General features: G+C 32.5%; 13 protein-coding genes across 13 annotated transcripts; 6 read left to right on the top strand and 7 right to left on the bottom strand.

Moving 5' to 3' along the window:
- Positions 1–129: 129 nt before the first annotated feature.
- Positions 130–2,123, top strand: PPL_04716 (uncharacterized protein; the record flags this gene model as incomplete). The annotated part of the gene is made up of 3 exons (XM_020575614.1): positions 130–195; positions 266–1,324; positions 1,512–2,123. The coding sequence occupies 3 exons, from the start codon at positions 130–132 to the stop codon at positions 2,121–2,123; spliced, it is 1,737 nt and encodes a 578-aa protein (XP_020434409.1).
- A 210-nt stretch (positions 2,124–2,333) lies between these two features.
- On the top strand, positions 2,334–3,202 carry med18 (putative mediator complex subunit 18; the record flags this gene model as incomplete). The annotated part of the gene is made up of 3 exons (XM_020575613.1): positions 2,334–2,495; positions 2,559–2,963; positions 3,059–3,202. 3 exons carry the CDS (start codon positions 2,334–2,336, stop codon positions 3,200–3,202), a joined length of 711 nt encoding a protein of 236 aa, XP_020434408.1.
- Positions 3,203–3,436: 234 nt separating this feature from the next.
- On the bottom strand, positions 3,437–4,325 carry PPL_04714 (uncharacterized protein; the record flags this gene model as incomplete). The annotated part of the gene is made up of 2 exons (XM_020575612.1): positions 3,437–3,701; positions 3,778–4,325. 2 exons carry the CDS (start codon positions 4,323–4,325, stop codon positions 3,437–3,439), a joined length of 813 nt encoding a protein of 270 aa, XP_020434407.1.
- A 464-nt stretch (positions 4,326–4,789) lies between these two features.
- psenen (gamma-secretase subunit) lies at positions 4,790–5,228 on the top strand (the record flags this gene model as incomplete). The annotated part of the gene is made up of 2 exons (XM_020575611.1): positions 4,790–4,949; positions 5,095–5,228. The coding sequence occupies 2 exons, from the start codon at positions 4,790–4,792 to the stop codon at positions 5,226–5,228; spliced, it is 294 nt and encodes a 97-aa protein (XP_020434406.1).
- A 554-nt stretch (positions 5,229–5,782) lies between these two features.
- Positions 5,783–6,362, bottom strand: PPL_04712 (uncharacterized protein; the record flags this gene model as incomplete). Its single annotated transcript, XM_020575610.1, has 2 exons — positions 5,783–5,899; positions 6,216–6,362. The coding sequence occupies 2 exons, from the start codon at positions 6,360–6,362 to the stop codon at positions 5,783–5,785; spliced, it is 264 nt and encodes an 87-aa protein (XP_020434405.1).
- Positions 6,363–7,076: 714 nt separating this feature from the next.
- Positions 7,077–9,914, bottom strand: psiB (PA14 domain-containing protein; the record flags this gene model as incomplete). Its single annotated transcript, XM_020575609.1, has 6 exons — positions 7,077–8,848; positions 8,919–9,075; positions 9,141–9,274; positions 9,346–9,519; positions 9,593–9,754; positions 9,857–9,914. 6 exons carry the CDS (start codon positions 9,912–9,914, stop codon positions 7,077–7,079), a joined length of 2,457 nt encoding a protein of 818 aa, XP_020434404.1.
- A 1,631-nt stretch (positions 9,915–11,545) lies between these two features.
- PPL_04710 (homeobox domain-containing protein) lies at positions 11,546–12,814 on the bottom strand (the record flags this gene model as incomplete). Its single annotated transcript, XM_020575608.1, has 1 exon — positions 11,546–12,814. One exon carries the CDS (start codon positions 12,812–12,814, stop codon positions 11,546–11,548), a length of 1,269 nt encoding a protein of 422 aa, XP_020434403.1.
- Positions 12,815–13,291: 477 nt separating this feature from the next.
- Positions 13,292–16,685, top strand: PPL_04709 (uncharacterized protein; the record flags this gene model as incomplete). The annotated part of the gene is made up of 2 exons (XM_020575607.1): positions 13,292–14,936; positions 14,998–16,685. 2 exons carry the CDS (start codon positions 13,292–13,294, stop codon positions 16,683–16,685), a joined length of 3,333 nt encoding a protein of 1,110 aa, XP_020434402.1.
- Positions 16,686–17,267: 582 nt separating this feature from the next.
- On the top strand, positions 17,268–19,918 carry PPL_04708 (ankyrin repeat-containing protein; the record flags this gene model as incomplete). The annotated part of the gene is made up of 4 exons (XM_020575606.1): positions 17,268–18,232; positions 18,313–19,060; positions 19,152–19,824; positions 19,902–19,918. 4 exons carry the CDS (start codon positions 17,268–17,270, stop codon positions 19,916–19,918), a joined length of 2,403 nt encoding a protein of 800 aa, XP_020434401.1.
- A 593-nt stretch (positions 19,919–20,511) lies between these two features.
- PPL_04707 (ubiquitin-conjugating enzyme E2) lies at positions 20,512–21,277 on the bottom strand (the record flags this gene model as incomplete). Its single annotated transcript, XM_020575605.1, has 3 exons — positions 20,512–20,714; positions 20,795–21,050; positions 21,227–21,277. 3 exons carry the CDS (start codon positions 21,275–21,277, stop codon positions 20,512–20,514), a joined length of 510 nt encoding a protein of 169 aa, XP_020434400.1.
- Positions 21,278–21,406: 129 nt separating this feature from the next.
- Positions 21,407–23,354, bottom strand: PPL_04706 (uncharacterized protein; the record flags this gene model as incomplete). The annotated part of the gene is made up of 3 exons (XM_020575604.1): positions 21,407–21,416; positions 22,241–23,178; positions 23,268–23,354. 3 exons carry the CDS (start codon positions 23,352–23,354, stop codon positions 21,407–21,409), a joined length of 1,035 nt encoding a protein of 344 aa, XP_020434399.1.
- A 558-nt stretch (positions 23,355–23,912) lies between these two features.
- Positions 23,913–24,648, bottom strand: fahd1 (fumarylacetoacetate hydrolase family protein; the record flags this gene model as incomplete). The annotated part of the gene is made up of 2 exons (XM_020575603.1): positions 23,913–24,087; positions 24,173–24,648. The coding sequence occupies 2 exons, from the start codon at positions 24,646–24,648 to the stop codon at positions 23,913–23,915; spliced, it is 651 nt and encodes a 216-aa protein (XP_020434398.1).
- A 615-nt stretch (positions 24,649–25,263) lies between these two features.
- mbtps2 (site-2 protease family protein) lies at positions 25,264–27,946 on the top strand (the record flags this gene model as incomplete). Its single annotated transcript, XM_020575602.1, has 9 exons — positions 25,264–25,325; positions 25,870–25,897; positions 25,940–26,038; positions 26,154–26,417; positions 26,476–26,579; positions 26,684–26,747; positions 26,844–27,188; positions 27,318–27,525; positions 27,612–27,946. The coding sequence occupies 9 exons, from the start codon at positions 25,264–25,266 to the stop codon at positions 27,944–27,946; spliced, it is 1,509 nt and encodes a 502-aa protein (XP_020434397.1).
- Positions 27,947–27,951: the final 5 nt, after the last annotated feature.

Genomic DNA, 27,951 nt, shown 5'->3' with positions numbered 1-27,951 from the left:
TCCATCATAATGATCAAGCTATAATTCTATTTAGATTCATTTATTTATTGTGATTATAAATTATCAAATATTTGTCCCCTTCTAACTTTTAAAATCAAATAAAATTCATTATCAATAACAAAAATAAAGATGAAATATTTTTATTTAATATTTATTTTATTTATTACATTATTTATAAATTATAATGATGCTGCTGTAAGTAATTAATTAACAAATGGACAAAATTAATAATATTCATATTAATTTTTAAATTTAATTTATAAAGAGTAAATTCCAAGTACCATCAAAAAGAGTGTATATGAATACTCAGAACAATTGGTTCAATAATATTTTATTGAATGGAAAAATTGAAGTTCCAAAAGAATCTGACGATATCACTTTGATGGAATACTACAGAATGCTTTCGGTTAGTTTGTATTCCAGAAATGAAAACGTTTTATCTGTCATTCTCGATGAGATTTGGCATTCAGTTTTTATCAATGAAACTGCGCCATATGGAAATGGTGTATCGTTGCCATTCTTATCCATGATGAGAGATCTCATTGATGAAACTACCACTCTCTACGATACAACCAATACCCGTGCCAAGTTTGATTTAATCTATCAATATACCACCGAGTTCCGTACTGCCATTGACAACTTCAAGTTGAATCCACGTGCTCTTGGTGCCGTCCGTGAATCATTCGAACAACTCGAGGAGCTTTTCACGACACAACTTACCGACGGCGTAGGATTCCGTAAGCCAGCCAAGCAACTCCAACAAATTCCAATATTCACTCTTACTGCTACCAGTCATTTATTCATGCTGTCAGAGGTCATTCGTTATGGACAGAGTTGGGGATACACAGACACCGAGCTGCTTGCCTACCAATCAAAATTAGACCTTAAACTAAGAGAGTATCTCGAGTATGTCAGTGATACCTATGACGTAGGAGCTTCAGCACTCTTTGAAGGTGTCGATCCAGAGGATATGAATGCCGACGACTATGAGGTATTTATTCAATTCAAAAATGTATACATTCAAACTGTATCCGATTTTGCAATGAACTGGTGGATGATGGATTCAAAATTAAAGAGTGGAACATACGCTGAAAGAGTTCGTTACCTCTTCTCTGATATCGTTGGATTCAATGTTGATCCAGATGTATCGGATTTCAATGGATATTACAATCCGACTTTCGATAGAGTCTTGGAGATGGCAGAATCCGCTGATATCAATCGTTTCAGAGGTATTTTGAATTCCGCTGTATTTGAATATCAAGACCAACAATTTATCTTGTCTGTAAAATCGTTGTTCACAGACCCAGCCGACTATACATCTCAGGTAGTTTCCGATGTTCTTGGAGATTCGCCATTCCCAACGACCGAGATGAAGACCATCAATTTCAAGCCAACCTTTGGAACGCAATCCTTCAGTTACAGCCAAGATGCATTCCCAAGAATGATTTCCTTTATTGACAAAAAAAAATGCTCAAGCACCCAAGTTTGGAGCACTCGATTTGAAATCCAAGTGTAATTCCACCAGCGCCAAAGTATGTACCAATTATTATATTTCCAACCGTGGATCGCTTTTCAATGCAACCGAGCAATTTGGAAACCACAAGATCGGTAACATCTTTGGTTGGAATCTCAACACCCGTGCTCTCAGCTATCCAGTTCCCGATGCACTGACCGTTGCTTTCTTACCATCGGAAGTATTCGCCAACAACCTCATTGTCAAATCCATCGCGACGGTTGTCAATGCCCAAAAGTATTTGAGTCAAGACGGTACTGCTTTTCTCTCTGCTGATTACAATAATTTACCAGGCAGCCACGTAATGATGCTCGACAACCAGACATCGATCACCTACCGATTGGACTCTGCTTACAGTACACCAACTACATTCTCGCTTTCACTGCACTGTATACTCGCCGATAAAAGACCAGCTAGCATCACCATGTTAGATCACACCCAAACTCCAGTGGCAACATACGCACTCAGCTACACACCATTCCCACAGATTCTCTCAGCCAATCCATCGTACAACATCACCTTACATCCAGGTGAACTAAACAATGATTTCACCTTTATCGTAAATGGTGGTCAAGTTGCTTTACAATCTTTAGTTTTAACTCCACTCTAAAAACATTGACATAAAATAAACGATTTTCTTTAAATATTTTTTAACATAATAATGGAAAATAAAAATTAAAGTTTGGTGTTAATGTGATTGATTGAATGACACAATTTAATTGCATAATTGGTGGATACCTACTTTTTTTTTTTTTTGATCAGATCAATTTTTTTTTTCTTTTAAATACCTTTTCTGGATAAACTTAAAAATAATTAGGATATGTTTCATCAACCACAACAACAATCACATCATCATCATCATCATACACAACAGCAACAACATCATCATCATCAACATGGTAATCAAACATCACCGTTGATGGGTGGTGGTGGTTCAGGTAACCAGTCGAATCCACTGTCAGCTCTTCAACCACAAGACAATGTAAATACGTACGAGTGTAGTTTGCACGGTATTCTGACGACGCCTGTCAATCTGTTTGTTCAGCGAGTCAAAGGAATGATGCGTGCCGACCACAAGTTCTCCTATAAGGAGACTGTCTATCGATCGACCGTGGTATCGAGCGGACCGATGTGGGCAGAGAACTCTATCCTTCCATCAGAGATACACATTAGAACAGAGAAACCAAAGTCAACACGATCACCTAACCAGATGCAATCTACAACCAACGCGAAAGACAAGATGAGTGCACGTTATGTCGGTGTGCCACAAATCAAAGATAAAATCAACGCAGTCATTAGAAATGTTGTAGACATCAGTGTATCCGACAAATTCATACAGCTCATCGAGAACATGGGTTATGTCAAAGACTATGAATACTATGTCGATGGTTTCTGCTATAGTACTTATTATGTATCGTTGTATATCGTACAACATTCAAGGTCATTACCTGTAAGTCTATGAAAATCAAATTATAACTATCTAACTATCGAATTTTAATTAAAACTAATTACATTATGTTGCGTTACCTTATAAAACAATTAAAGGATGGATCACAAGGAGAATCATTAACAAAGAACAGTATGGTTGAATTACAATGTCTATCAGGTGAAGAAGGTTTTAGTCAAGCTGCTGATTATTTGAATACTTATGCTGAATATTTATATCCGTTTGTATTAATCATTCAATGATTACTTTATTTATATATACTAACAATACTTACTGTAATACTGTTTAACCTATAGTTATGTTGAACTAATAAAATTCGATCTAAGAAAACAACAGGCACTTCCTCCTGGATCATCACATCATATATAATAAAACAATAAACAATGTATATAAACTTAAACAATAATAATAATAGTAATAATAATAATCATAAAGACAATTACAAAAGTAATCAATTGATTGATTTATAGGTTAGGTTATAACTTGGTAGATTTAGACTTTTGCTTTATTAATTCAGATGCTCGTTTTCTTTCTTTTTCCTCTCTTGCCAAACGTTCAGCTCTTAATTCTTCAATTGATTTATTCTTTTTCTTTGTATTATCATTTGATTTAACTTCTTTACTTTGATTATTATTATTATTATTATTACTATTTTTATCTGTACCACTTGGTTTATGACCTGTTACTTTATTTATAAATGTCGATGGATCTTCTTTCGAAAGTGTCCAACTTTCTCTTTTCCTATTGATTATCAAAAAAACAATAACATAGTTAGTTTATAAATTTATAAACATATGATAATATTAAATATAGTTACAGTTTCTTTCTATGTTTATTTGTGTTAAGTTCGGCAGGATTATCAATGTCTTCCAGTGGTTGCTCCCATCGAGCAGTCTTTTTTGAGAATTCCAATGATCCTTCTCCCAATGGTGATTTATAAATGACATTCTCTTCTTTTTTCTTTATATTATAATTATTATTATTTACATCTTTTTTCATATTATTATTATTATTATTAGTACTATTATTAACGATATCCTTAAACAATTCAAATCTTTGAATTGGTTGTTCAATTGTTGTTGAGGATTGTGTTATTGTTGTTGTTCCATTGTTTATGTCATCGTTAATAATATCTCGGGCAACTTGATTATTATCATTATCAAGACTATCATTGTCTGTTTGATCATTTTCAAATAGCACGGCTTTCTTACTCTTTAAAATCTCTATTCTACGTTCCTGTTGTATTTCTATTTCACGTTTCCTCTTTTGTTCATCTTTGATTCTGAGTTCCTCTTTGTCTCGTTCTACTCTTGCTCTATTCTTTGCATTCCAAACATTCCAACTTTTTTGCGGTAACAAATTCATGATTATCCACTGCTGATGCTGCTATCGATCTCTCCCCTCTACCAAAAACAGTCCAATTAATTACTTGATAGATATCAACCAACTACCACCAAAAATTTATATTTATTTTTTGTAAAAAAATAAAACTAATAAACACACACACAAACAAACACACAAATTTGATATTTATCTACTAATACAAGTTAAGATATATTATAATTGCAATTATATTAATTAAATAATTATATATATACTATTTATATTGGTATTATATTACATTTTTTTTGATATTTTAATATTAAATCTTTTTTTTTATTTTTTCAAAAAAATAAATTAAATTTGATATTTTTTAATTTTTAATTGCTTTCTATTGATAAAATTCTATCTATCTAATTGTAATAAATATTTTTGTTTTAAAATAGAATTTTATTGATAATCATAATAGTATAGAATAGTATATTATTATTAGTTAAAAGCTATTAAACATGTTGGTAGATGAAGATGATAAATTAAATGACGAGAAGATGCGAGGCATTGCAAGAAAACTGTGGATTGCCGGATTCTTCTTTTTGCCTTGGGTATGGATGATCAATATACTATTCTTCTTACCACATAGAAAAGTATTATCACCTGCTATCATTTGGTGTAAGTTTATAAAAACAAAATTAAATAAATAAATAGATTCTACTACTTTAACCAGTATAGAGAACCTGTTTATAAATATATCATTACAAATATTAACATAGATATTCAACGATTATTATTATTATTATTATTATTATTATTTTAGATCTTAAATATTCATTGATAGGATTCTTTGTATATACAGGTATATTTATGACATGGATGGGTATCTATCTTGTAAATAGAAATAAATGGGGTGCATTCGGTGACAGTATCTCAATTACAGTTCCATTTGGTTAATTTCAATTGGATATTTATTAAGATAGAATAGAATAGAATAGAATAGATAATAATATAGTAGTATTAGTTTGTAATATATTTATAAAATGTCATGTCAGCATCTCTCAAACTCCAATGAATTCACCTTTACCTAAAGACAGTACAAAAGAACTTCTTTTGTAACAACAAACAAACAAACCAAACCAACCAACCAAGCAAAACAAACAATCAAACAACAATATCTTTAAAATTGAAGCGATGAATGACATGAATCAATATTTTTAATATTAAATTAATAATAATTAAATCAATAAAAGTTAATTTAACATTATCATTAAAAAATACAAACAAACAATGATTTTTTTGAATTTTCTCTGTGGAAATCATATTCTTACATGCACTAAATTGATCAAACTACTAATTTATATAATATCTTTGTTTCGAAAATGATGAAGAATGACAACAACTTTAATGTCATGCTGTTGTCAACTCTATTATTGTAGTATGAAAGTTGAGTTGTTGTATTTATTTACTATTATTTTACTTTTATATTGCTGTCTATCTATCTATCTATATTAACATTCTTTTCCAACCTTTGGTTCATAATCTTGAACTCTTCTGATGGCTTCTCTAACCTTGGCAGCTCTTACATCGGCATCTTTAGAATAATCGGTTGATTCTTGTACTTTATACTATAATATCATTATGATTTTAGATTGCTATTAATAATTTATTCTTATTTTGCAAACATATATTTTTGTTTCTCTATTCTATCCACATTATTTAATCTATGTTTATCTATTGCTATGATTTGTCGATTTCTACTCTATTCAACCACCACAGTGTATATATATTATTGGTATTGTAATAATAGCTAAAGTTTGATCATCATTATTGTATTCTAAATCAAAGAATAACAAAAACAAATGGTTTCTACAATCCTCTCTATGTATATCTATATACTATGTATATCAAATTAAGTTGATAGGTGAAAGGAAATGAACATACTTCTTTAAGGTTATGCAAACACTCGAAATAATCGTGTCTGTATGGTTCGCATAATTCGATTGATTTCTCTGTTACACAAGTAGCAAAATCAGAGAAGATTGGGAAACAACGTCCTGAACTACCGTATGCACCGTATCCTGATGACATCTTAATATCTTTTGAATATAAATAATAAATAAAATTAAAAAAAAAAAAATAGAGTAATTGATTAAAAAAAATATTCACTGAGTGTCGATCATTGCAAAACTAATCATTTTTTTTTTCAAAAATCATATTTTTTGGTTATTGTTGATCATTAATATAATTATATTACATTACATGTTTCAATTTTGATGATCATCATTGTTTTATTTATTTAAATTATAAAATGTATTCTAAAAAAAAATTAAAAATGTTAAACTTATAGTTAATAAAAAATTACAATTCTAATAGAGGAATCTTTATTATTTTTGGATATATTTGATATCAATTAACTCGTCTAGTGACCACCTATCTTTATATCTTTGTTTTATAACAAGAGGTGTCGATTTCAAAAAGATATTAAAATGTTTACCGTTTTTTAAAAAAAAAAATTTTCTTCTTTTTAAAAAAAATTATTAAAAATTTAAAATCTTATTTTTACAATGATAGTGTTATTATTATTTAATAATTTTAATACCAATAGACTCGTATAGTTTTTATCTATCTTTATATCTTTGTTTTGTTTCCTAATGTCTTGATTTCAAAAAGATATTACACTAACCTTGGTAAGAAAAAAAAATTTTAAAGAAAAAAAATTATATTTTAATGATAGATAAGCGGTAATGAATAAAATGTTATTTATTATTAAATATTATATAAATTAAATATATATTATATATTTTAAGCTGAACATTGTTGACAGCTTAAGCATTGTGGAGCTGGGGTGTGGGTGATGGTACCGGTGCATGGGTCACAGACATCGAGGGTACAGAAATTGTTGTCGTTGATTTCATCTCTGAATTTTGGTTGACAGACACCATCCTTGGTACAGAATGACTTCATACATTTGTTTGGAATCTCACCACAACCACAGTCACAGATGTCACCTGGGATTTCGGTGTTGAAACACTCACCGCTGGTGGCATTGCATGATGTCAAGATACATGGGTTGGTGCTTGGCTTGCATTTGTCTTCGGACTTGCAACCATTTCCGCTGGCATCGCACGAGTAGATCTTGCATGGGTTGACGAAACCATCCAATTCGATGGCACAGTCTTCAGCGGACTTTGGAATACAGGTTCCGTTGGCGCATTGGTTTTGGACGTTGCAAACATTGTCGTTACAGGTCGATTGGTATTGGCATCCAGTGGTGGAGTTGCAACCCAAGCTGATCAAACATTCGTCGGATCTGTCGGCACATTGAAGTGGGACACAGGTACCGTTGGAACATTGGTCACGTGCATTACAGATGTCGCTGTTGCAGACTGATTCGTATTGGCATCCCTTGGTGGAGTCACAACCCAAGCTGACCAAACATTCGTCGGATCTATCTGGGCATTGAACTGGAACACAGGTACCGTTGGCGCATTGATCACGAACGAAACAAATGTCGTTGTTACATGATGACTCGTATTGACATCCGGTAGTGGAGTTACATCCCAAACTGACCAAACATTCGTCGGATCTGTCGGCACATTGGACTGGAACACAGGTACCGTTGGCGCATTGGTCCTTAACGTTACAGATATCGTCGTTACAGGTTGATTCGTATTGACATCCAGTTGCGGAATTGCAACCCAAACTGACCAAACATTCATTGGATCTGTCGGCACAGGTGACTGGAACACAGGTACCATTTGAGCATTGGTCCTTAACGTTACAGATGTCAGAGTTACAGGCTGGTTCGTATTGGCATCCCTTGGTGGAGTCGCAACCCAAACTGACTAAGCATTCGTCGGATCTGTCTGGACATGTGACTGGAACACAGGTACCGTTGGAACATTGGTCCTTAACGTTACAGATGTTATCGTTACAGGTTGATTCGTATTGACATCCAGTGGTGGAGTTACATCCCAAACTGGCTAAACATTCATTGGATCTGTCGGCACATTGAACTGGGACACATTTACCGTTGGCACATTGGTCCTTGACGTTACAGATGTCCTTGTTACAGGTTGATTCGTATTGACATCCCTTGGTGGAGTCACAACCCAAGCTAGCCAAACATTCATTGGATCTATCGGTACAGGTGACTGGAACACATTTACCGTTGGCACATTGGTCCTTGACGTTACAGATGTTATCGTTACAGAACTGACGGTATTGACATCCAACGGTGGAGTTGCAACCAAGAGTGTTCAAACACTCGTTTGTTCTGTTCAAGCATTGAACTGGAGTTGGGTCAAAGTTACCGGTGGCTGGGTTACAGACACGGTTGATACAGATATCGACTGGATTTGGATCGGTCTTGGCTTTGTGACCACAGTTGTTGGCGATTGGACCAACGATGGTGGCATTTGGTGCTGGACAGGTATCGATAGTACAGGCATTGTTATCGTTACAGGTGGTCAATGGATTACAACATGAGCTACCATCACCTTGGCAGACACCACAGAAATCTTTCCATGGACAAACAAACAACAAGTTGGTTTCGATCTTAATGGTACTTCCGACTGTTTGTATGATTTAAATTAATTAGATACGCATTCTTAAATAAATGATACTTTTTTTTAATTTACATACCTCTTTGACGCTCACAGAAGAACAAATCAAAGTTATAGTTTTGTCCAATAGTCAAACCAAGAGTTCTGGTGTCGACTGAACCTGCAGCTGGAGTGTGAACACCACCAAGGTCAATAGCCAATTTATTGTTAATGAATACCCAAACATCATCATCACCCTATTTAAATTTTCAAAAATTAATATAACAATTTTGTATAGATCTACTAATTTATAATAACTTACAACAAAGTTGAATACTTCAAATCCTTTGTAGGTGAAAAGAGTGCTCATTCTCATACAGAAATGGTAGTTGTGATAGACACCATTGTTATTGTAAATTCTCTTGGCTGGATCAACATCAAATCCTTTTCCATCAACTATTTAATTTAATTTTTAAGTAAAGTTAATATAATATAAAAAAACAAAAGCAAATATATTAAAAACTTACTTGGGAAGAAATTTTGGTTGTTGTAGACATAGATTTGTCTGGCAGTATCATAGGTAAATACCAAGTCCAAGTTGAGTGGGGAGTTCAAACCTGGAAGAGCAGCATTTTGTTGTGGAGCAAAGAAATATTTGAACAAGGCTGGATTCTTCATGCAACCTTGGGCGTTTTTGGCATCTGTTTATAATAAAGAGAAATTTCATTAATATTAAATTATTAATTTTACAACAATCAATATTTATAAAAATACCAGTGGCAACCAATGAAACCAATTCTGGAACACGAGAGGTAACATTCAAGTTTGGCTTGATCATTCCTGGGATGACACCACCATTACAGTTGGTTTCAAAATTGTTATTGTATTGTGGGAATTGATCATAAACTTGAACGGTGAAGGTCAAAGTTGATGGGTCTAAATTTTTAATGAAAAGAAAAGTAATAAAAAAAAAAAAAAGAATAGAATAAATTAGTATTTGAATAGAATTTTTATATTATATTTATATTTTATACATACTTTGTGAATAAATCACTGAAATAAATATTGAAAGTAATAAAACATATAGGATATTCATTTTTTTTTATTTATTTGTTTGGTCGATTTAAATAAATATTCGTATTTGTTGGTATATACGATTTTGTTGAAAATCATACCTTCTGAAGGTTCCTTTTATAGTTATTTTCACACTCTGTGTTTTCAATATATTACTAGTTTTTTGTTAATTTCAATAAAAAAAAACAATATCCAAAATAAGACTTATCGGGGGAAAACGAGTGGTGGTTTCATTAGAGTTCAAAATGATATTTCTGCAAACAACTTTAAAAAGTTGCCTCACTTTCAATTTATTTTAAAAATTAATGATTATTGGAACAAAAAGACTTCAGGCAGCTTTGTTGTGGAGTTTGATCAGTTCTGATTTTGGGTGGTGTGGTTCCCAAATGTGTGTGGAAATTTACAATTTTTTTTCAAAAAATCATTCAAATGTCGATTAAACAAAATTTTGAATCAATCACCTTTTTGAAGATATGAATATAAACAATGTTGATTGAAATTTGCAGTATTTTAAGTTTTGATTTGTTTTTTTTAAATAGCAAATTTTGGTGTACCAGAGTTGATAGTAAACAATGATTTGCATTTTAAGTGTTTTTTTTTTTGCACTCTTTGTGTTGTTGCAAATCATTGATTCGAATAAGATGATCATCACCACCGTTGTTTATTTTGTAGGTAAATTTACGTGTTGTGGTTGGTTTCGTTTAATACAATCACAGGATTGGTTGATTCTAACCACCATCTCAGATTCTAAAAACTGATTGGTCAGATCTTATCCAGAAAAAACTAAACTACGATCATATATGAAAGAGAATAAACAATGAACTACTGACTTATTGATTCATGGAATCAATCAATGTAAAACAAAAAGACATGTCTTGCAAGTATCTATTTGATTTAAAATGAGTATACACTACTATTGGGTATTAGTGTTGTTGTTGTTGATTTTAGTTTAAATACTATACAGATAAATGATGGGTTCTATTAATTAACTGTTATTATGTTTGTTCCCTTTATTGTTGTTTTGCAAAAAAATAAATATATAAAAACGAAAAGTAAAAATCTACCCACATTCAAAGATTCCCACAATCATATTTCACACTATTCAAGACCAAGAGATCCCTTTTGGGGGAAACTTAAACACAGCGCCAGAGAAAATAATTTTCTAATAATATTTTAGTTTGCTAAATAAATAAAGGTTACATAATGATATTATTACTACAATCAATCTCTGTAGTTAGTTAAATATTCTTTATATTTTCTTTAGTACTATTCTTAGGGTACTCTTTGATTAATTAAATGCTTCATCGTTTTTTGTACTATCTTGTGTATTAATAATAATGAACATTCAAAACATAAACCGCTAAATTTATTCTATCAAAATGATTGAATCAGCAACATGAGTGTCCTTTCTCCTTTAAAAAGGATTAAAAAAAAAAAATTTCTAATCAAAAATAAGGGTGTAGGAAAAAAGGCTATTTTAAAAGATAATGAATAGTTTAACAAACTTTATTTAGAGTATTATCTTTGAATGAAACTGATTTATAAATTTGAAGAACAAAGAAATAAAACTATTAAAATATTCATTTTAAGTATAGTAATACTACATTCTTAATATAATTATTTAAAGATATATGGAATGTAACTAAAAGTTAGTTATTTTCTACGGGAAATAAATGATCTTTTAGTTGGAGTTGTTGTGGTTGTGGTAGTTGTTCTTCTCGATCTCTTTTTGGATGATGGCACGCTTCTACGACGATTGGTAAAGTAGGTGGATACTTGTTCAAGTGAGCGTCCAGTGAGTTTTGCCAACTCACGCTTCTGTTCAATGCTTGGTGTTGAATTGTGATATCTTGCGAATTGCAACTTTTGTGCGATGGTCATGGTCTCTCTTCTTCTCAATTTAGGCTTACCGGTGACATAGTCGGTGGTAACACTCTGAATCGACTCTACCAAATTGCTAAGATAGTCCAGTCCCTCTCGTTTGATACGCTCGACTGCATCAAACAACAACCGATTGTTCTTGATCCAATGTGTTGCTGGCAATCCAAGTTGATTCTTCTCAATGAAATATGGTTCATCTCGAAGCGCAGCAGCAGCAGGAGCAGCAACACGTTTCACTTTTTTTTCTTCTTTTTGTTCTTCGTCTTCCTCTTCATGTTCTTCTTTTACTTCTACTTCTTGTTCTTCATCTTTTTCTATTTTAGGTGGTTTCTCTGGTAGGTATCCTTTGTTGATTCCAACACGCTCCAAGTATTCGTTGACTCTCAGACCTTTTAATTTTTCTTTTAAAGATTGGAGTGATGGATTTAATTCATTTTCAATTTCAGCATCAATGTCAATTACAAGTACGCCTTCTTCTTCTTCTTCTTCTTCCTGCTGCTCTTCTTCCTGCTCTTCTTCTTCTTCTGACCAATCTTGCATATAAGCATCCTCTGGTGCGGTCTCATCTTCAACTTCTACTTTTACAACAACATCTTCATCGCATTCTTCGGATTTGACCACTGAAATGTCTTCAGCATCCATTTCTTGATAATCTTCATCGATTTCCAATTGATCCATTGAAGGTGGTTCCAGCTGTTCTTCGGACTGTTCATCTTCAGCATGATTTAAAAACTCCAACTTTTTCAGGTCTCTATTCTCGAGTTCTTTGTCAAAGTCAGGGATCTCTTCACAGTCATCACCAAAAAAGCATGCATATTCAGCATCAGCTAGAGCACTACAGCTGGAAACCGATAAGAATGGTGATTCTTGTTGATAGAGGTGGTCACAGTTGTTGTTGTTGTTGTTGTTATATTTCGCAAAGAAATTATAATTATTATAATTATTAATATTATTATTATTATTATCATTATTATTATTGTCATCACCACCATATAAATTGGTGGTTGAAATTGCATATTGAAATGGTATATGTGTATACATATGTTATTTATATATTTGTTTATTGTAATTGCAATCTAAACTTCTACAAGCTAAAAAGATAACATTGATCATAATTATTGCTGCCATATTATAAAAGTAGTTTTTGATATGTGTAAAATTTAACCAACACAATAAAAATATAAATAAATAAATAAATAATAATAAATAAACTTAAGTTTAGACTTTTGATTGACAAATTTTGAAATCAATCATTTTTTTTGTGGTTTAGACCTCATTTCGATCTAAAACTAGCGAAACCAAAAAAATTTCCTCAAAAAAAAAAAATTGAAAATTAGATTTTATTGGAAAAAAATCCCCAAATTTGTGTGCAAAAAAAACAAAATTTTAGAAGTGTGTTTAAATATAATTATATTAAGTTTTAATTTTAATTCATTTGTCAATCAAATTATTTCCTTTTATATATTTATATTTATTTATTAATTTATTTGTTTTAGAAATCAACAACAAAAGAAGAAAATGAGCGATCAACAATATAGCTCACCAAAGAAAAATAATTCAGATTTAAGTTTGATGATTGCCGATCCCGATCATTTCAAGAAACAAGTTCCCACTTCCTCATTGGATGTAGACAATGACAACCACGATAATGATATACTTTTAAAGAAAACAATTAAAAACAACATTAGTAAAGCATCACCAAACTCCTCACAGTCAAAACATCAATCAACACCACCACACAAAACTTCATCATTGTCGTCAGTTGCCTCAGCTTCACCCTCAGCTTCACCACTGACAGCTCAATTCCTTGCCAATCAAAATATAGTTGAAAGTTCTTTTGATTATTATAATAATAATAATAATAATCATCATCATCAATCACCAAACTCACAAGAAGAAAATAATAACAATAACAATAATAATAAAACAATCAACAAAAATAAACAAACATCAAAATCAGTTCATTTCAATGAAGAAGAACAAGTAGTTGAAAATAACAATGGAGATGAAGATGATTATGAAGATGATTTAATCTTGGATGAACAGTTTCTAGATGTTTCCAATTTGAAGACACCTACATTTATGGTGTCAGCTGACACCCAAGAGTTGCTATTTACCTTTGATAGCTTTGGCACCGACGAAGAGAGCTCTCAGAGTGGCGTGGAAAATCATCACACCATGACATTGTCACTCGACCAGCTACTGGAACAGTTTGACAATGAAGAGATATCGCTATCCAATGGAAACAATGCAGATTCCAACGTTGACTCTCAGACTGAGGAATACCAGTCGTTATCACTGCCGATTTGGGATGCGGTCACCTCTCAAGATCCAAGGCTGCTCTTCTACTTACGCGGTGGCAAGAAATTGCGCAGAAAGAGAGGTGTCTCCATTCCAAACGCCAGAAAGCATCAACCAGAAGTGACCATCGACGATATGATGAAGCAAGGTTACCTAAGAATCGGTGATCGTCTCTCGTACACCATCGGTGGTCAGACACACGTTGCCCTGCTTCTCAAGGATGGCTACATTGAATATGGACAGCCATTGACACGTCTTCCATCGGTTCACAACTGGATCATCACAGTCCTGTCGAATCTCGCACCAAACAAGCGTTACCATTGGTTCTCCCCTTGGGACTCTATCTTTGTTCGTGGTAAATCACTCAACTTTATCAGAAAATCCTTTGCCAATGAAAACCTGAGAGCTTCAAGAAATTTCAAAGAACCACAACAACATCAACTACAAAGAGTCGTGGTAGAGACAACCAACAACAACAACAACTCCAAGAAAAGATCAATTGAATCGACAAGAGATGAAAACAAGAAATTAGAGGACAATAATAATAACAGTAACAATAATAATAGCCAATCAAATAAGGTTCAAAAATCAAATGAATCATCTAATGTCAAGTCCAATTCAACTCCACCTACTCCACCACCACCAACGACGACAACAACAACAACTGTATCGACTAGTCAATTTGCCAAACCAGCTTCACCTTCTTCTTCACCTTCACCTTCACCAAGTAAATCAAGACTGTATATTTCTCCATCAAAGCCAGCTGCAGTTGAAGATCACGAACAAACACAACCAATGGATTTAGACTCGACCATTAAAATGCCAGACATCGATTATGAACAAACACAAGATATGACAAATGGTATGCTATTCTCTCATAATTTTATAATTATCTATCAATATGCTAATATAAAATATTATAGATATAGATCCAAATATTTCATTTGATTCAAGTGCTACTTTAACAAGCAACAGTGACCTTCCTTTGAAATACACATCTCGTAACAACGAAGTAGTAGAGAGTCCATCAAAATCTGACTCAGTAGTTTCCGCAGCGGATGTCAACGAAAATCAAGAAATGGATGTTCAACAAGAAGATCTACAGAAATCACAACAATCTCAATCTTCACAACAACCTTTTTCACAACACTCCATTATCTCACAGAGCTCTGACGAATCTTCACTTCCATCACAACTACCGAGTTCATTAACACCAGACAAACATCATTCACAACCATTATCCCAAGTAAAAGATGCTTCACAACAACAACAACAACAAACTTTGAAGCAACAACCAAAGCTAAACTCCAAAGATTTGTCTCAACCATTACCTCACCAATCCCAATCAACACCGCTTTCACAAGAAAAGCCATCTTCACAACCTATCCAACAACAGAAATCATCTCAGTCTAATCTTGTTGCTCCAAACAATACACCATCATCTCAACAACAACAGCCACGTTCTCCACAAAAACAACAAACCATAGTTGTTAGCCACAATACTCCACCTAAATCAGCTTCATCCCAGCCATCCCAACCATCTCAACTATCTCAACCATCACCACAACAAACGTCAGTTCCATCATTACAACCAATTGTTGTAATGGCAGATTCACAACCAAGACAACCATCACAAGTGGTAAGCAAAGCATCGCTTGGCAGTTCCTTCCAGTTCTCTCAGCCAATTCATATGATGACAGCAACAAACTCATTGGTTTCACCAACACACCACCAACCTTCATTCAAATCCAATCCACCATCACAACAATCTTCCTCCAACAACTTGTCAGCCAAACAAAACATTGATAATAACAATCCATCACAATCCTCGTCATCCTCCTCTTCATCATCCTCATCATCATCGCAACAATCAAACTATAGTATTGCACCATATCAACTTCCAGCATCACAAACCAAGAAACCAGTGATTCTAGGTACCAATCTAACCAGCCAGATGCAAGTGCATATTGTAACTCTCACCAATTCTCTCGGAGGTCAGTTTGTGCGTGAGTTTAACAACGATGTCACTCATATTGTTTGTGCCAGTGACGACCAAAACATCACAAAACGTACCATCAAGTACGAACTCGGCATTGCCAAGGGCATTTGGATAGTCAACTTCGATTGGATCATCAATTCATTGCTGGACAGTCGCTGGATCGACGAAGAACCCTACGAGATAGCTGGTGACACCGAAGGAGCTGGCTCACCATACAAATCACGTCAGCAACTCCTCTTCAATAGCAAGCGTTTGTTCTACGGCTACCAGGTGTACTTGGCCGGTGAATTCGAGACACCATCACGCCAGGAACTCTCACAGATTCTCTGGGAGAGTGGTGCTGTCGTGTTGGACAACATTCCACCTGCACCAACCAACGCACGTGAACTTCTCCACTCGAAATCCATTGTCATCTGTCATCCGAACCATGTCGCCACGCAACAACAAGCAATCAAAATCTACTTGGAAACCAAACATCATCCCATCAACTTCCGTTGGATCTTTGACTCACTCAGCAACTATCAAATTCAATCACGTGAGAAATATATTATCAATCTCTCGAAATCCATGACACTCGATCAACTGGCAACTCAACAATCAGTTGCCTTTTAAAAACAAATCAAAATCAAAAAAAAGCAAGCAATCAATCAAGTGTATTAATATAATTAATTAATAATAATAAAATTGTAAAAATAACAACAGTCAATCAATGAAGCGCGCCAACTTCAACTTGAAAAATTCAAATTTTTGTAACAATCTTTTTTTTTTTTTTGTTTTTTTTTTTTTTCATCATTGATCCGTTAAAAATTTGATTTTTTATGATCATCACCAAACAATTAATATATAATTAAAAAAAAAGATAATAATAGTTGTTGATAAAACACACTGTTCATAGTTTGTTTATACAAAAAAGAAAATTTTTTTTTTTTTTTTTTTTTGACAAAACAATCTATTATTTTTCATTTGCTTAATTAGTACTAGTTAATAATTAATATTGATTGCAAACATATATATTATAGTCAATCAATCTTCATTTCATTTCAAAGTAATTTTTTTTTTTTAGTTCAATTTCGACAAAGTTAGATTAAAAAAAAAAAAGTTTAATAATAAGATACAAAAAAAAGAAGAAGAAATAGAATATAGATAGAAGAATATCATAGGATTTTTTTTTGTTTTTTTTTGCAGGAAGAAAAAATGAGTATTTATACATATGCCGAGAATGGCAACAAGAAGGAATTGGCACAGCTCATCAATGATGGCGTCGATATCAATAAACCTGGAACATCGAATCGTTCGGCACTGCATCACGCCGCCATGAATGGACACACAGAGATCGTTGCTATGCTTCTTGGCAAGGGTGCCACTGTCAATTGCCAGACGAATCGCGGTGCCACCCCGCTCCACTATGCCTCGCGATCCGACCGCATCGAGTGTGTATCGCTGTTGCTCGACCACGGCGCCGACGTCAACCAGGTCGACTCTACCAACTCGACACCGCTGCACTCGGCCATCGTCTACAAGTCCGACAAGACTGCGCTGGCGCTCATCAACAACTACGGTGCCGACATCAACGCGCAGAACAACGACGGCTCTACACCACTCCACTTGGCAGCGCAACGTGGATATCGCGAGATCATTGTTGCACTCCTCGAGAAGGGTGCAAAAGTAGAGGTTCGCGACCACAACGGTGATACTCCATTCTCATTGATTCCACTCACCGACACCATCGATATTATCTCTTCGTCTGCAAAGAATACACTAGCTAATGATATATCATCTTTGATGTATAATAGTAGCAGTAGCAGTAGCAGTAGTAGTGGTAGTAATACAAGTACAACAGAGACAACAACAACAACAACTACTACAGCAACAGAAACAGCAGAAGCAACAGCAACAACAACTACAACTACAGCAGAACCAAATGGTGAATCTAAAATGAATATAGATCAAGTTAAGAGTGAAGATGAGACGGCCGTTAGTAATAGTGGACTTTTTAGCGATGTTACATTCATAGTTGAATCCAATAAGATACCAGCACACAGATGTATATTATCAGTTCGATCGGAACACTTTAAGAGATTACTACTAAAGCATAAATCAGAGAAAGAATTAGAGATAAAAGATATATCTTTTAAAGTATTCCAATCCATTTTAGATTGGTAATGTATAATTAAGTCGTATTAGTTAATATATATATATATTTACTAATACATATCTTTATTATTATTAATAATATTAGGGTATACAATGAATCAGTATCAACATTTAAAGTAAAAGAAATTGTAGATTTATCATTTGCAACACAATTGTTGATCGCTGCAATCAAATATAACATTAAAGCATTGGTGCAGTTGTGCGAGCAATACTTGATCGAGACTGTCACCTCGACATCGATCAGTTCCATCTGGCAGGATTTGAGGTCGACAGAGATCAAGTCGAACTGCCCAGAGTTGGCCAAGCGTTGCGCACATCTGCTGTGTAAGAATTGGAATGTAGTAGGTATCATCAAAGCGATTGCTGACATGCCACGCGTCGATATGATCGAGATGGTCAACCTGCTTCCGATCCAGCCATTGCAAGAGCCTGCCGCCGCCGCCGCTGCTCCTGCCGCCAACGCAACTGCCGCCAGTAGTAGCAGCACCAGCAGCTCTAGCAGTAGCAGCACTAGCAATGCCAGTAGCACACCCAAAGGAAAGACAACCTCAAGAACACGCGCACCCACCACACCCTCATCGACTGCCACACCCACCAAATCATCGACCACCACACCAACACGATCATCGACCTCCTCATCTAAAGTTCCAAGCTCACCACCCACCGGTGACTCCATGGACAAGAAGAACCTTGAAATCTGTAAAAACATCAACTCGCAAATCCACAGAAAGAAAATGGCGGAAATCTTCCACTTTGCTGTCGATCCAATTGCACTCAACATTCCACATTACTTTGATGTAATCAAACATCCAATGGATCTGAGTTTAATTCAAGTAAGTTGTTATATCGATTATTATAAATAGTGTACACACGCGCGCGCTCGATCATATTCTAATGTTTCTTCTAAAAACATTGTTGTAACAGAGTAAATTAGACGGTGGTTTATATAAATCTATTAAGGATTTCGCGGCAGATATGAGATTGATGTTTGATAATGCAATGTTGTTCAACGAGGAGGGTTCACTTATTTATAGAAATACAAAGAAATTGATGGCAGAGTTTAATAAGATATATTGGGATCACTTCCCATTCGAAAAGTCTGCCACTCCAGCAGCTGCTGCCGCTGCACCGACAACCTCGGCCTCTACCAGCAGCACCCCAGCCAAAGCACCGGCACCATCGCCAGCCGAAGCAACAGAGTCGAGCGACAAGAAGAGAAAGTCGATGGAGCCATCAAAGGCAGCACCATCCACCTCTTCAAATACACCGAGTGGCGAGTCGTCTTCGAAATCCTCTACTTCCTCTTCGTCGGCATCGGCAAACAACGAGTCGGCCAGCAGCAAAACCAATGCTTCGTCCAATAACAACGACGTTAAGATGACAGACACTTCACCGTCACTCAAGAAATACACTGACAAAGAAAGAAAGAACCTAATGGAGATGATCAACGATTTGAACGAAGATCAACTCACCAAGATTCTCGAAATCATCGAACCAAAAGCAATCAAAAAGAGTGATGAAGGTGTTGAAATCGATATGTACGAAGTTGGTGATGCAAATTTAGCTCAACTAGAAGAATTCATTTTCTCTTGTTTAAGTAAGTAGTAGTGATAGATAATAATGAATGACAACCAAACCAACTAACAAACAAACTAAACAAACTCAAATTTACAGAGAGACAAAAAGTATAAACAAAAAGCAAAAAAGCAAAACAAAAGAATCAATCATTAAATTCATAATACACAACCTTTAATAATCCCAAACATTATCACAAATCAATAGTAAACTATGAAACAATCTTAAATATCACACCTTATTTAAAAAAAAAAAAAAAAAAAAAAAAAGAAAGAAAAAACCTAATCATATAAAAGTTAAACTTAAATAAATGTCTATATTAAATAATTTTATTTAAATATAAATACAGTTGTAATTAATATCTATATTATTTGGTATATTGCGTTGAAAGATGGTTGTTGAATGACTTTAACATGTATCTAATTCTGTCAAATCATTTAACTGTTACTTTTGTCTCTTTTGTTTTATTACTTTTTTTTTTATACATTTCTTTTGTTTTTTTTTTTGTTTTTTTTTGTTAATTTTTTGTTTGTATTGCAAGATACACAACTTTATACTTGCAAAATATAAAATTGGGTATAGCTTGCAATTACTGGTATTATATTAAAAGGTATTATTATTTGTTATTATTGTTATTATTATTATTATGTTAAAAGGTATTATTATTTTCTATTATTATCCAAATACAAACAAAAAGAATGAAATGATATTAATCCTCAACGAGGTATGGGAAAAGTTGACAAAATGTTGGTATCTTCTTATTAAACTCTGTAGATTTAGATGCCAATATTCTTTTTTCATCGTTTGTTGTGATGATACTTCCTAAAGTTGAATCATTATCGACCATAAATGATAAAAGTCCAATTAAAATACTTGAAACTGACCAGGATGGTGACCATGATTCTGGATGATCTATTGTTGATTCAGATGTTTAATTTGTTTATTTCGATTAATTAGATACTATAATTATAAATTAAAAAAAGTATACTTACAATCACTTATAGATAGACATAATCTTGTATCAGTTTGGAATCTACCTGAAGGTGTTGTCATAATAATCGATGGTGGTGATAGAGGATAATTATATTTGAAAATTAATTTGCCATAGTATAAACCACTTTCATATACTGTATTCTCTGGTCCCAAAATAACATAATGCCACTCCAAGATATTCTCTGGATGAGGACAAACCACTATATTCTCAACTGGATTCTTATTTATCTCTAAAAATTCTTTACGTAATCGACTCTGATGAGAGAGAGAGAGAGAGTAAATGATGATCATCATTAGTATATAATCTTAGATTAACTATGGTTGATAGATTGATTGTTCATCATCATCATTATTGATAGTTTACTGTTTATGTTGTTATTGTTGTTGTTGTTTATAGATGATGATTGTTGTGTAAATGATTGAATACTTACAATACATTCTTTTGTTGGAGGATGTTGAATCTCTTTATTTACAGTTGACATGATTGACAATTATGTGATTTGAATTTATATTTTTATATGATGATTAATATTTATTAAAAAAAAAAAGTTTTTGTTTTGGGTAATTGTTAAAATTAATTAAAAAAAATTAAAAAAAAAGGTTAAATTTTTTTAAAGTTTTCTTCAAAAAAAAAAAAAAAAAAAAAAAAAGAGATTTGCACCGTTTTGTACTTGTTTGCAAAGCAAGAGATACTGATTATAATTAATAAATATTTAAATGAATAAATAAATAACAATTAAATTAAATGAATATACAAAGTAATGATTATATATATAAATATTTAAATCAACAATACCAAAAAAAACTGCCAACTTGGAATGAAAAGAAAAATATTAAAGAAAAAAAAGAAGAAAGAAAGGCAAACTAAAAAACCTGTACAAAAATATAAATAATAACTACTACTTTAGTTAAAAAATAAGAATGATAAATAAACTATGTGGGGCACTTAATAATATAATGTCGAATAATAATTATATTATTGTTGTTCACTATCTATCTATCAATCTAAAATAATAATAATTATCAAATTATTTATTATCTTTATTTTGGTTGTTTTTATTGATTTATTGAAGAATGGTTATGATAGAGCAAAGTTACTGGTGTTGAATTAATAATTCAATAGAAGGAATTGAGTTGATGTCAATAAAATTATTAATTGTGTGTACTAATAAATACAGATAAAAATATTACAAATAGAAATAAAAAAAAACAATAATCACATAAAACTGAGAAAACAACGATAACAAAACTGAGCAGTTTTTTTTTTTTTTTTAATCAAATCATTGATAAAAAATGTGGTAAAACAAAAAATTGGTTGATCAATTTTTAAAAACTAATTAAAATTTTAAATATTTTTTAATCACTGGGTAACAAATCGTCTTACAAAAAAGGATTTTTTCTTTATAACTTTGATTTCTAATTTTTATTTATTAAGTTGTTTTTACAAATGTGGAGAAATTGCAGATGAAGATGTTGATGAACCTGATGGTAATTGATCGATCATTAGATTGTTTCTCGATTGAATGGCAGAGGGCGTCGATATCCTGACATATTTTAAGGCATTACACAAAAGTTTTCCACCGTCAGAGTTCTTTGGCCAGCTGTCGGTTACTGATGCCGATGACGGTGGGTAAAAGTTGAGCGATACTATCTTGCCTTTCATTTTGTCGTTGCACAGCTCGGCTACAAGTGGTCTTCCATTCTCCCATGTCGCAATGAGAACGGAATGCTTTGAGAGTGGACCGTCGCTGTGTGACGATTGCTGACCACCGTGGAAATTGGTGACGTCTTCCATAATGGGATGTCCTTCGTAGACTACTCGTCCCATTCTCAGTTGGTACGTTCTGTTTGTCACTCCACCGGCTATCGGGTCGTACTGATCCTTCATCCAGCGTCCCTCCAGCCGGTTTCCACCGCCACAATGCGAGTAGGTTCCGAGGACGACACCGCCTCCAGCATCGACAAAGTCGGCAAGTCTGTCACCGACGTGAGTCTGATGAAATCCACAGTAACTGAAAAAGAGAATGGCGTCATAGTTTAGGAGCTCAGGGAGCTTTCGGAAGCCGTTGACATTTGCCGTGTCGACATTGACCAATCCATTTGCTCTAAGCTGCTCTTGTACATCGAGTAGACGCTCACCATAGAGCTCTGCTCCAACCACTAAATATTTATCACGACTGTTTTCAACATAGAATTGCTTCCAAGATCTTGGATCATTGGCCATACGACATTTGAATTTCGGAGTGTGTCCAAATTTCTTTATACATTTCTGTCGCCAAAAAAATTCATCTTGACAATTATTGAAAATGGTCTTTGAGACATATTGAAAGTGTGTAAATATATCTTTACTATCCATACTATCGATAATTAAATAGAATACTTCCTATATAGGTATTAAAAATTTAAAATTAATAATTATTGAAAATAGATTGATTATTTACACCCAAACTGGTTTCCTATTTAATTCCTTACAATCGGTAATAAATCCAGTGAAACTGGTTTATTTATTCTATCAATCTCTAAACAAATATAATCAAAAATTATTTCATCCTCTTCCATTATCTCCCTTCAAAAAAAGATTAAAATCACCAGAAAGATTTCTTTTTTCTACTCCCTCTATAATCTGTTATTTTCTAATAAATAAAGTAACTGACTATATAAAAAAAAAAACTAACTTTTGTTATATAAATGAATAGTTTCTAAAAATAAAGTAATATTATAAATATAATGATACAAATAATGAGATTTGTTTTGGAATTTAAATGTTAAATAGTAAAAAAAAATCAGTTTATCCTTTGCAAATTTGATTAAATTTAAAAAAAGACGTTTGGACTAAAAATCTAACCAAAAAAAAAAAAAAAAAAATTCGTTGGTCCTTTTTTTTTACCGAGATGTAATTTTTTTGAATGATTGATGGTTATCAATCATAAATAAAACCAATATTTATAGTTTTAAATTGTTTGTATTGTTTATAAAAAATAAATAAAAAGTTAGTCAATTTTTTGGATCATTAAAAATGATTTATTGTGTGTACATCAAACAAATTAGTAACTTTATCTAAATAACAAATGTGTTTCGGTTATCACTTTGTTTTGTAAATATAATAATATTATGATTTTAATTGTATTTTCTGTTGATAACATCGAATTCCATCTCTATGATGTCACTAATTCCTGCTTTGACCTTTTGACCTGGTTTGATTGGACCTACTCCTGATGGTGTTCCTGTCAGAATGATATCACCTTCCTCCAAGGTCATTATCTGACTGACGAATTCAATCAATTCTGGAATTCTATACGATGAAATTTAATAGTATGAAGGTAGGTAAGTCACTTACTATTCATTATAATGAAATAGAGTTTTGTAGTAGTAGTTACCCAACAATCATTTTATCGGTGGTATCCTTTTGTTTGGTGACACCATCGACGGTCAACCACAATTCGATATTCGATGGGTTGGCGATCTTCTCCTTGGGAATAAAGTCAGAGACTGGACAGAATGTGTCGAATCCCTTGGCGATTGTCCAGCACTGTTGGAGTGTCTTGGCCTTCGATTGGAGGTCACGTGCAGTCAGGTCAAGAGCAAGAGTGTATCCAACGACGTGATCCATAGCATTGGCTACCTTGATATCACGTCCACGCTTGCCAATGATGACACCCAACTCTACCTCGTGATGAACATCTGTGGTCTGACGTGGAATCTCAATGGGTGATCCTACACGTACCAAACTGGACATTGGCTTCAAAAAGAAGAATGGTTCAGCTGGTACCTCATTACCCAACTCCTTTGCATGTGCTGCATAGTTACGAGCAACAGCGACAATCTTTGAACCTTTTTCCCAGAATCTATTCATATTTTATATCTATAAATATTTATTTTTAATTATAATTGCAATATCAATGAAAGAAAATAAATAAATGTCAAAATCTGATCATCTCTTTTACAGAAGAGAAAAAAATCATTTTTTGATTTTTTTTGCAATTTATTCATTAATTATTAATTTGTTGATATTCAATCAATCAAACGTGTCACACAACATATTACAAGACTTGTTTTGTACAAATACACAAATTAGTGTTGGGATTCTTTAGAATCGAAATGATACAAAAAAAAAAGATTTTTGTTTTTTTTTTATAAAACATAATATTTTTTATTTTATAAAGTATATATTGTTTAATCATTTCAGTCACTTTGATTCTTATCACTAGGAATCTGAATTAAATAGATTTAAATAAAAATGATGTTAGTATTAAATTTAAGTTTGAAATATTTTAATAGTAGTTATAAAATTTTTGTAATAATATAATAATAATAATAAATATATAAAGAAATCAGTGAGTAAAATTATCCACATTACTTCAGAGTAGCAAATATTTACATCAATTCATCATTCAAAATATAAATATAATAAATATAATAAAGAGATAATTAACTTACCAATCGAACCAACAAAACTAAAAAAAAAAAAATGAGCTGCAGACCTTATTTAAAGATGATGAGCGAGAAAAAATCGACTGAAAATTTTGTTACGCAATTATGTTTGAAATATTTTTTGGTTTTTAATAAAATCAAATTATGTTTCTTTTTGGCACAATTTTTTAAATCCTAATAAATTTATCTATAAACATCAGATAATTATTTAGACATTTAATATTTATAATTTGAACCTTCTTTGATTTTTTATAATATAAATAAAATACATCATTTACTATTATTTTTTTTTGGATGTTCTAAAGCAAAATTTATTGGTTGGGGCTTAAAAGAGCATTAACAAAAAAAAAAAAAAAACAAAAAGTAAAAAAAAATTTATTTTTATATTTTAATTAATAATAATTGATTGGTGATTCATTATGAAGAATGATGTTAATCAAACTTTTAATATAAATTGTCTATTTTTTTTTGCTTATTATCATTGTTCGACTCTTTTTTTAATTTAATTTTATTTTAGAAACAACAAAACAAAATAATAATAATAGCTCGACTGTTCATAGTAAACAACACACCAATCATATTCAATTCATAAAGTAACACAGATAAGAATATTATTATGTTCTATACATATTTTTATTTTTAGGTTTAGAGAAGAAGAAGAAGAAGAAAAAGTTTTTGTAGTCATTCAAATCATATCATAATTAATACAACAGAGTAGATACAGTAGAGTTATGAAACATCCAATCATTTCATTTTTGATAAATGTAACGGTAACTTGGTTGATATTCTTTACTTTTCTAAAGATATTACAAGTAAGTTCAACTTATTGATATATACACATTATTGATGAGCCCAAATTTTCTGATTGATATCCAATTTTATTCTTTTTTTGTTTAATCTCTCTATTCTCTCACCATCATGCTTTAGATCAAATATGGACAGAGACTTTTAGATTTTTTGAGTTCGATATCGGTTCATGTTGAGTTGTTCTCTATAAATTGGTCGACCACTAAATTCAACACATCACTGAGAAAGGTAGCATTGCGATTCGAACGATTCTGGAATTACTTTTATAGAGTCGGTAATACCATTGTACTTATTTTACTTCCTTTGGCATTCTTGGGACTTTGTTATAATTTATTTGTTTTACTCCTTAATAGATCGAATGAGAATGCAATCATAACACCAATCGTAAGTTTCGATCATCAACAACACCGCGGCCACTTCATACTAACAATAATTAAATTAGGTTCCTGGTGTAAACTTTCCATTATCACATCTTTGGTATTTAATTTTAGCATTGGTTATCAGTGCAACCATACATGAACTTGGTCATGCATTATGTACATTAAAGTATGTCACATCAACATATTATTTTTTTGACTTTAAAAAAAATAGTTGATTACTAATTATTATATCTTATACAATTCAATCGTAATCTTCAGTTTAAAGAATAGGATTAATGATTATGGAATTTATATATTTTTCATATTTCCAAGTGCATATGTCACCATTAATTTAGTAAGTTTGAAAAAAACAATTGATGACATTAGATTGGAATGTTAATAGTAATGTAATATATTGATTAAAATTGGTTTTTTATATTGTACTATATAGGAGGATATAGAAAGAAAATCACATTGGAAAAAGCTCAGAGTTTTCAGTGCAGGTGTTTGGCATAATATTATACTGAGCTTTATTATATTCCTTTTGATGCCGGCTACACCATATTTGTTATCACCATTGTATCATTATTCGAATAAGGAACTCTATGTTTCCTATGTACCTAAGGAATCTCCATTGGCCGGATCAGTTGCAGTTGGCACCAGAATACTGGAAGTTGGAGATTGTACAGTCACAAACACCACATCCTACTTCCAGTGTATCGATAAATCATGGAATGAACCGAATTCTTATTGTTTGAATCTTCAATTTAAAGAATGTTTAAATCAAACACAAAATGTAAATATCAATATCAATATCAATATCAATATCAATATCAATTAAATATTGATTCATTAGCGATCAACAGCCAACTAACTAAACTAACTAATCCTAATTGACATTTTATTTCGCTTTGTTTATATTTAGGTTAGATCATGTATAGATCTAGATCAACTTTTTAATATGGTACCATGCAATAGTTCTACACCATGTAGGTCTAAAGATAAAGAGTGTGTTAATCTCGCACCATCTAGGTTATTTAAAATTAAACTATCGACCAGAGACTATGTCACTGCAGATGGCACACCAGAGGAACTCTTGTTTGTCGGAACAGCTCAAGAGCTTTGGGATTCATGTATGTAGTTTTTTAAATTACTAAAGCAGGTTGATGTTTGATATCTATATTTTTATTTATTAACTTTATTGTCAATTTCAATTTAGTTGCAACCAATCATTATAAAGCAAGATGGACATGGTATCCAGATATTTATTATTTCGTTGAAACACTTACCATGTTTACTGTAGCTATTTCACTGGGTTTGGCAATGATGAATATGTTACCGATAGGTGGATTCGATGGCAGCTATATCATGTTATCGATTCTACATTTAGTACTATCGTATCATTATCCTCACAATTCGAAAGAGAAGAACGACATCTTGAAGAACAAACTCTACAGATATTTCTCAATCTTTACAACCATCCTATTGGTATTGAATCTATCGATATCATTTTACTATATAATATTCGGACCTGGTGGTCAGCCAGTAGGATAAAATAC

This window comes from Heterostelium album (assembly GCF_000004825.1).
Source record: "Heterostelium album PN500 unplaced genomic scaffold PPL_scaffold4, whole genome shotgun sequence".
NCBI classification, from domain to species: domain Eukaryota; phylum Evosea; class Eumycetozoa; order Acytosteliales; family Acytosteliaceae; genus Heterostelium; species Heterostelium album.
The sequence above is the reverse complement of the archived record's forward strand: the minus strand, read 5'-3'. Positions and strand labels throughout refer to the sequence as shown.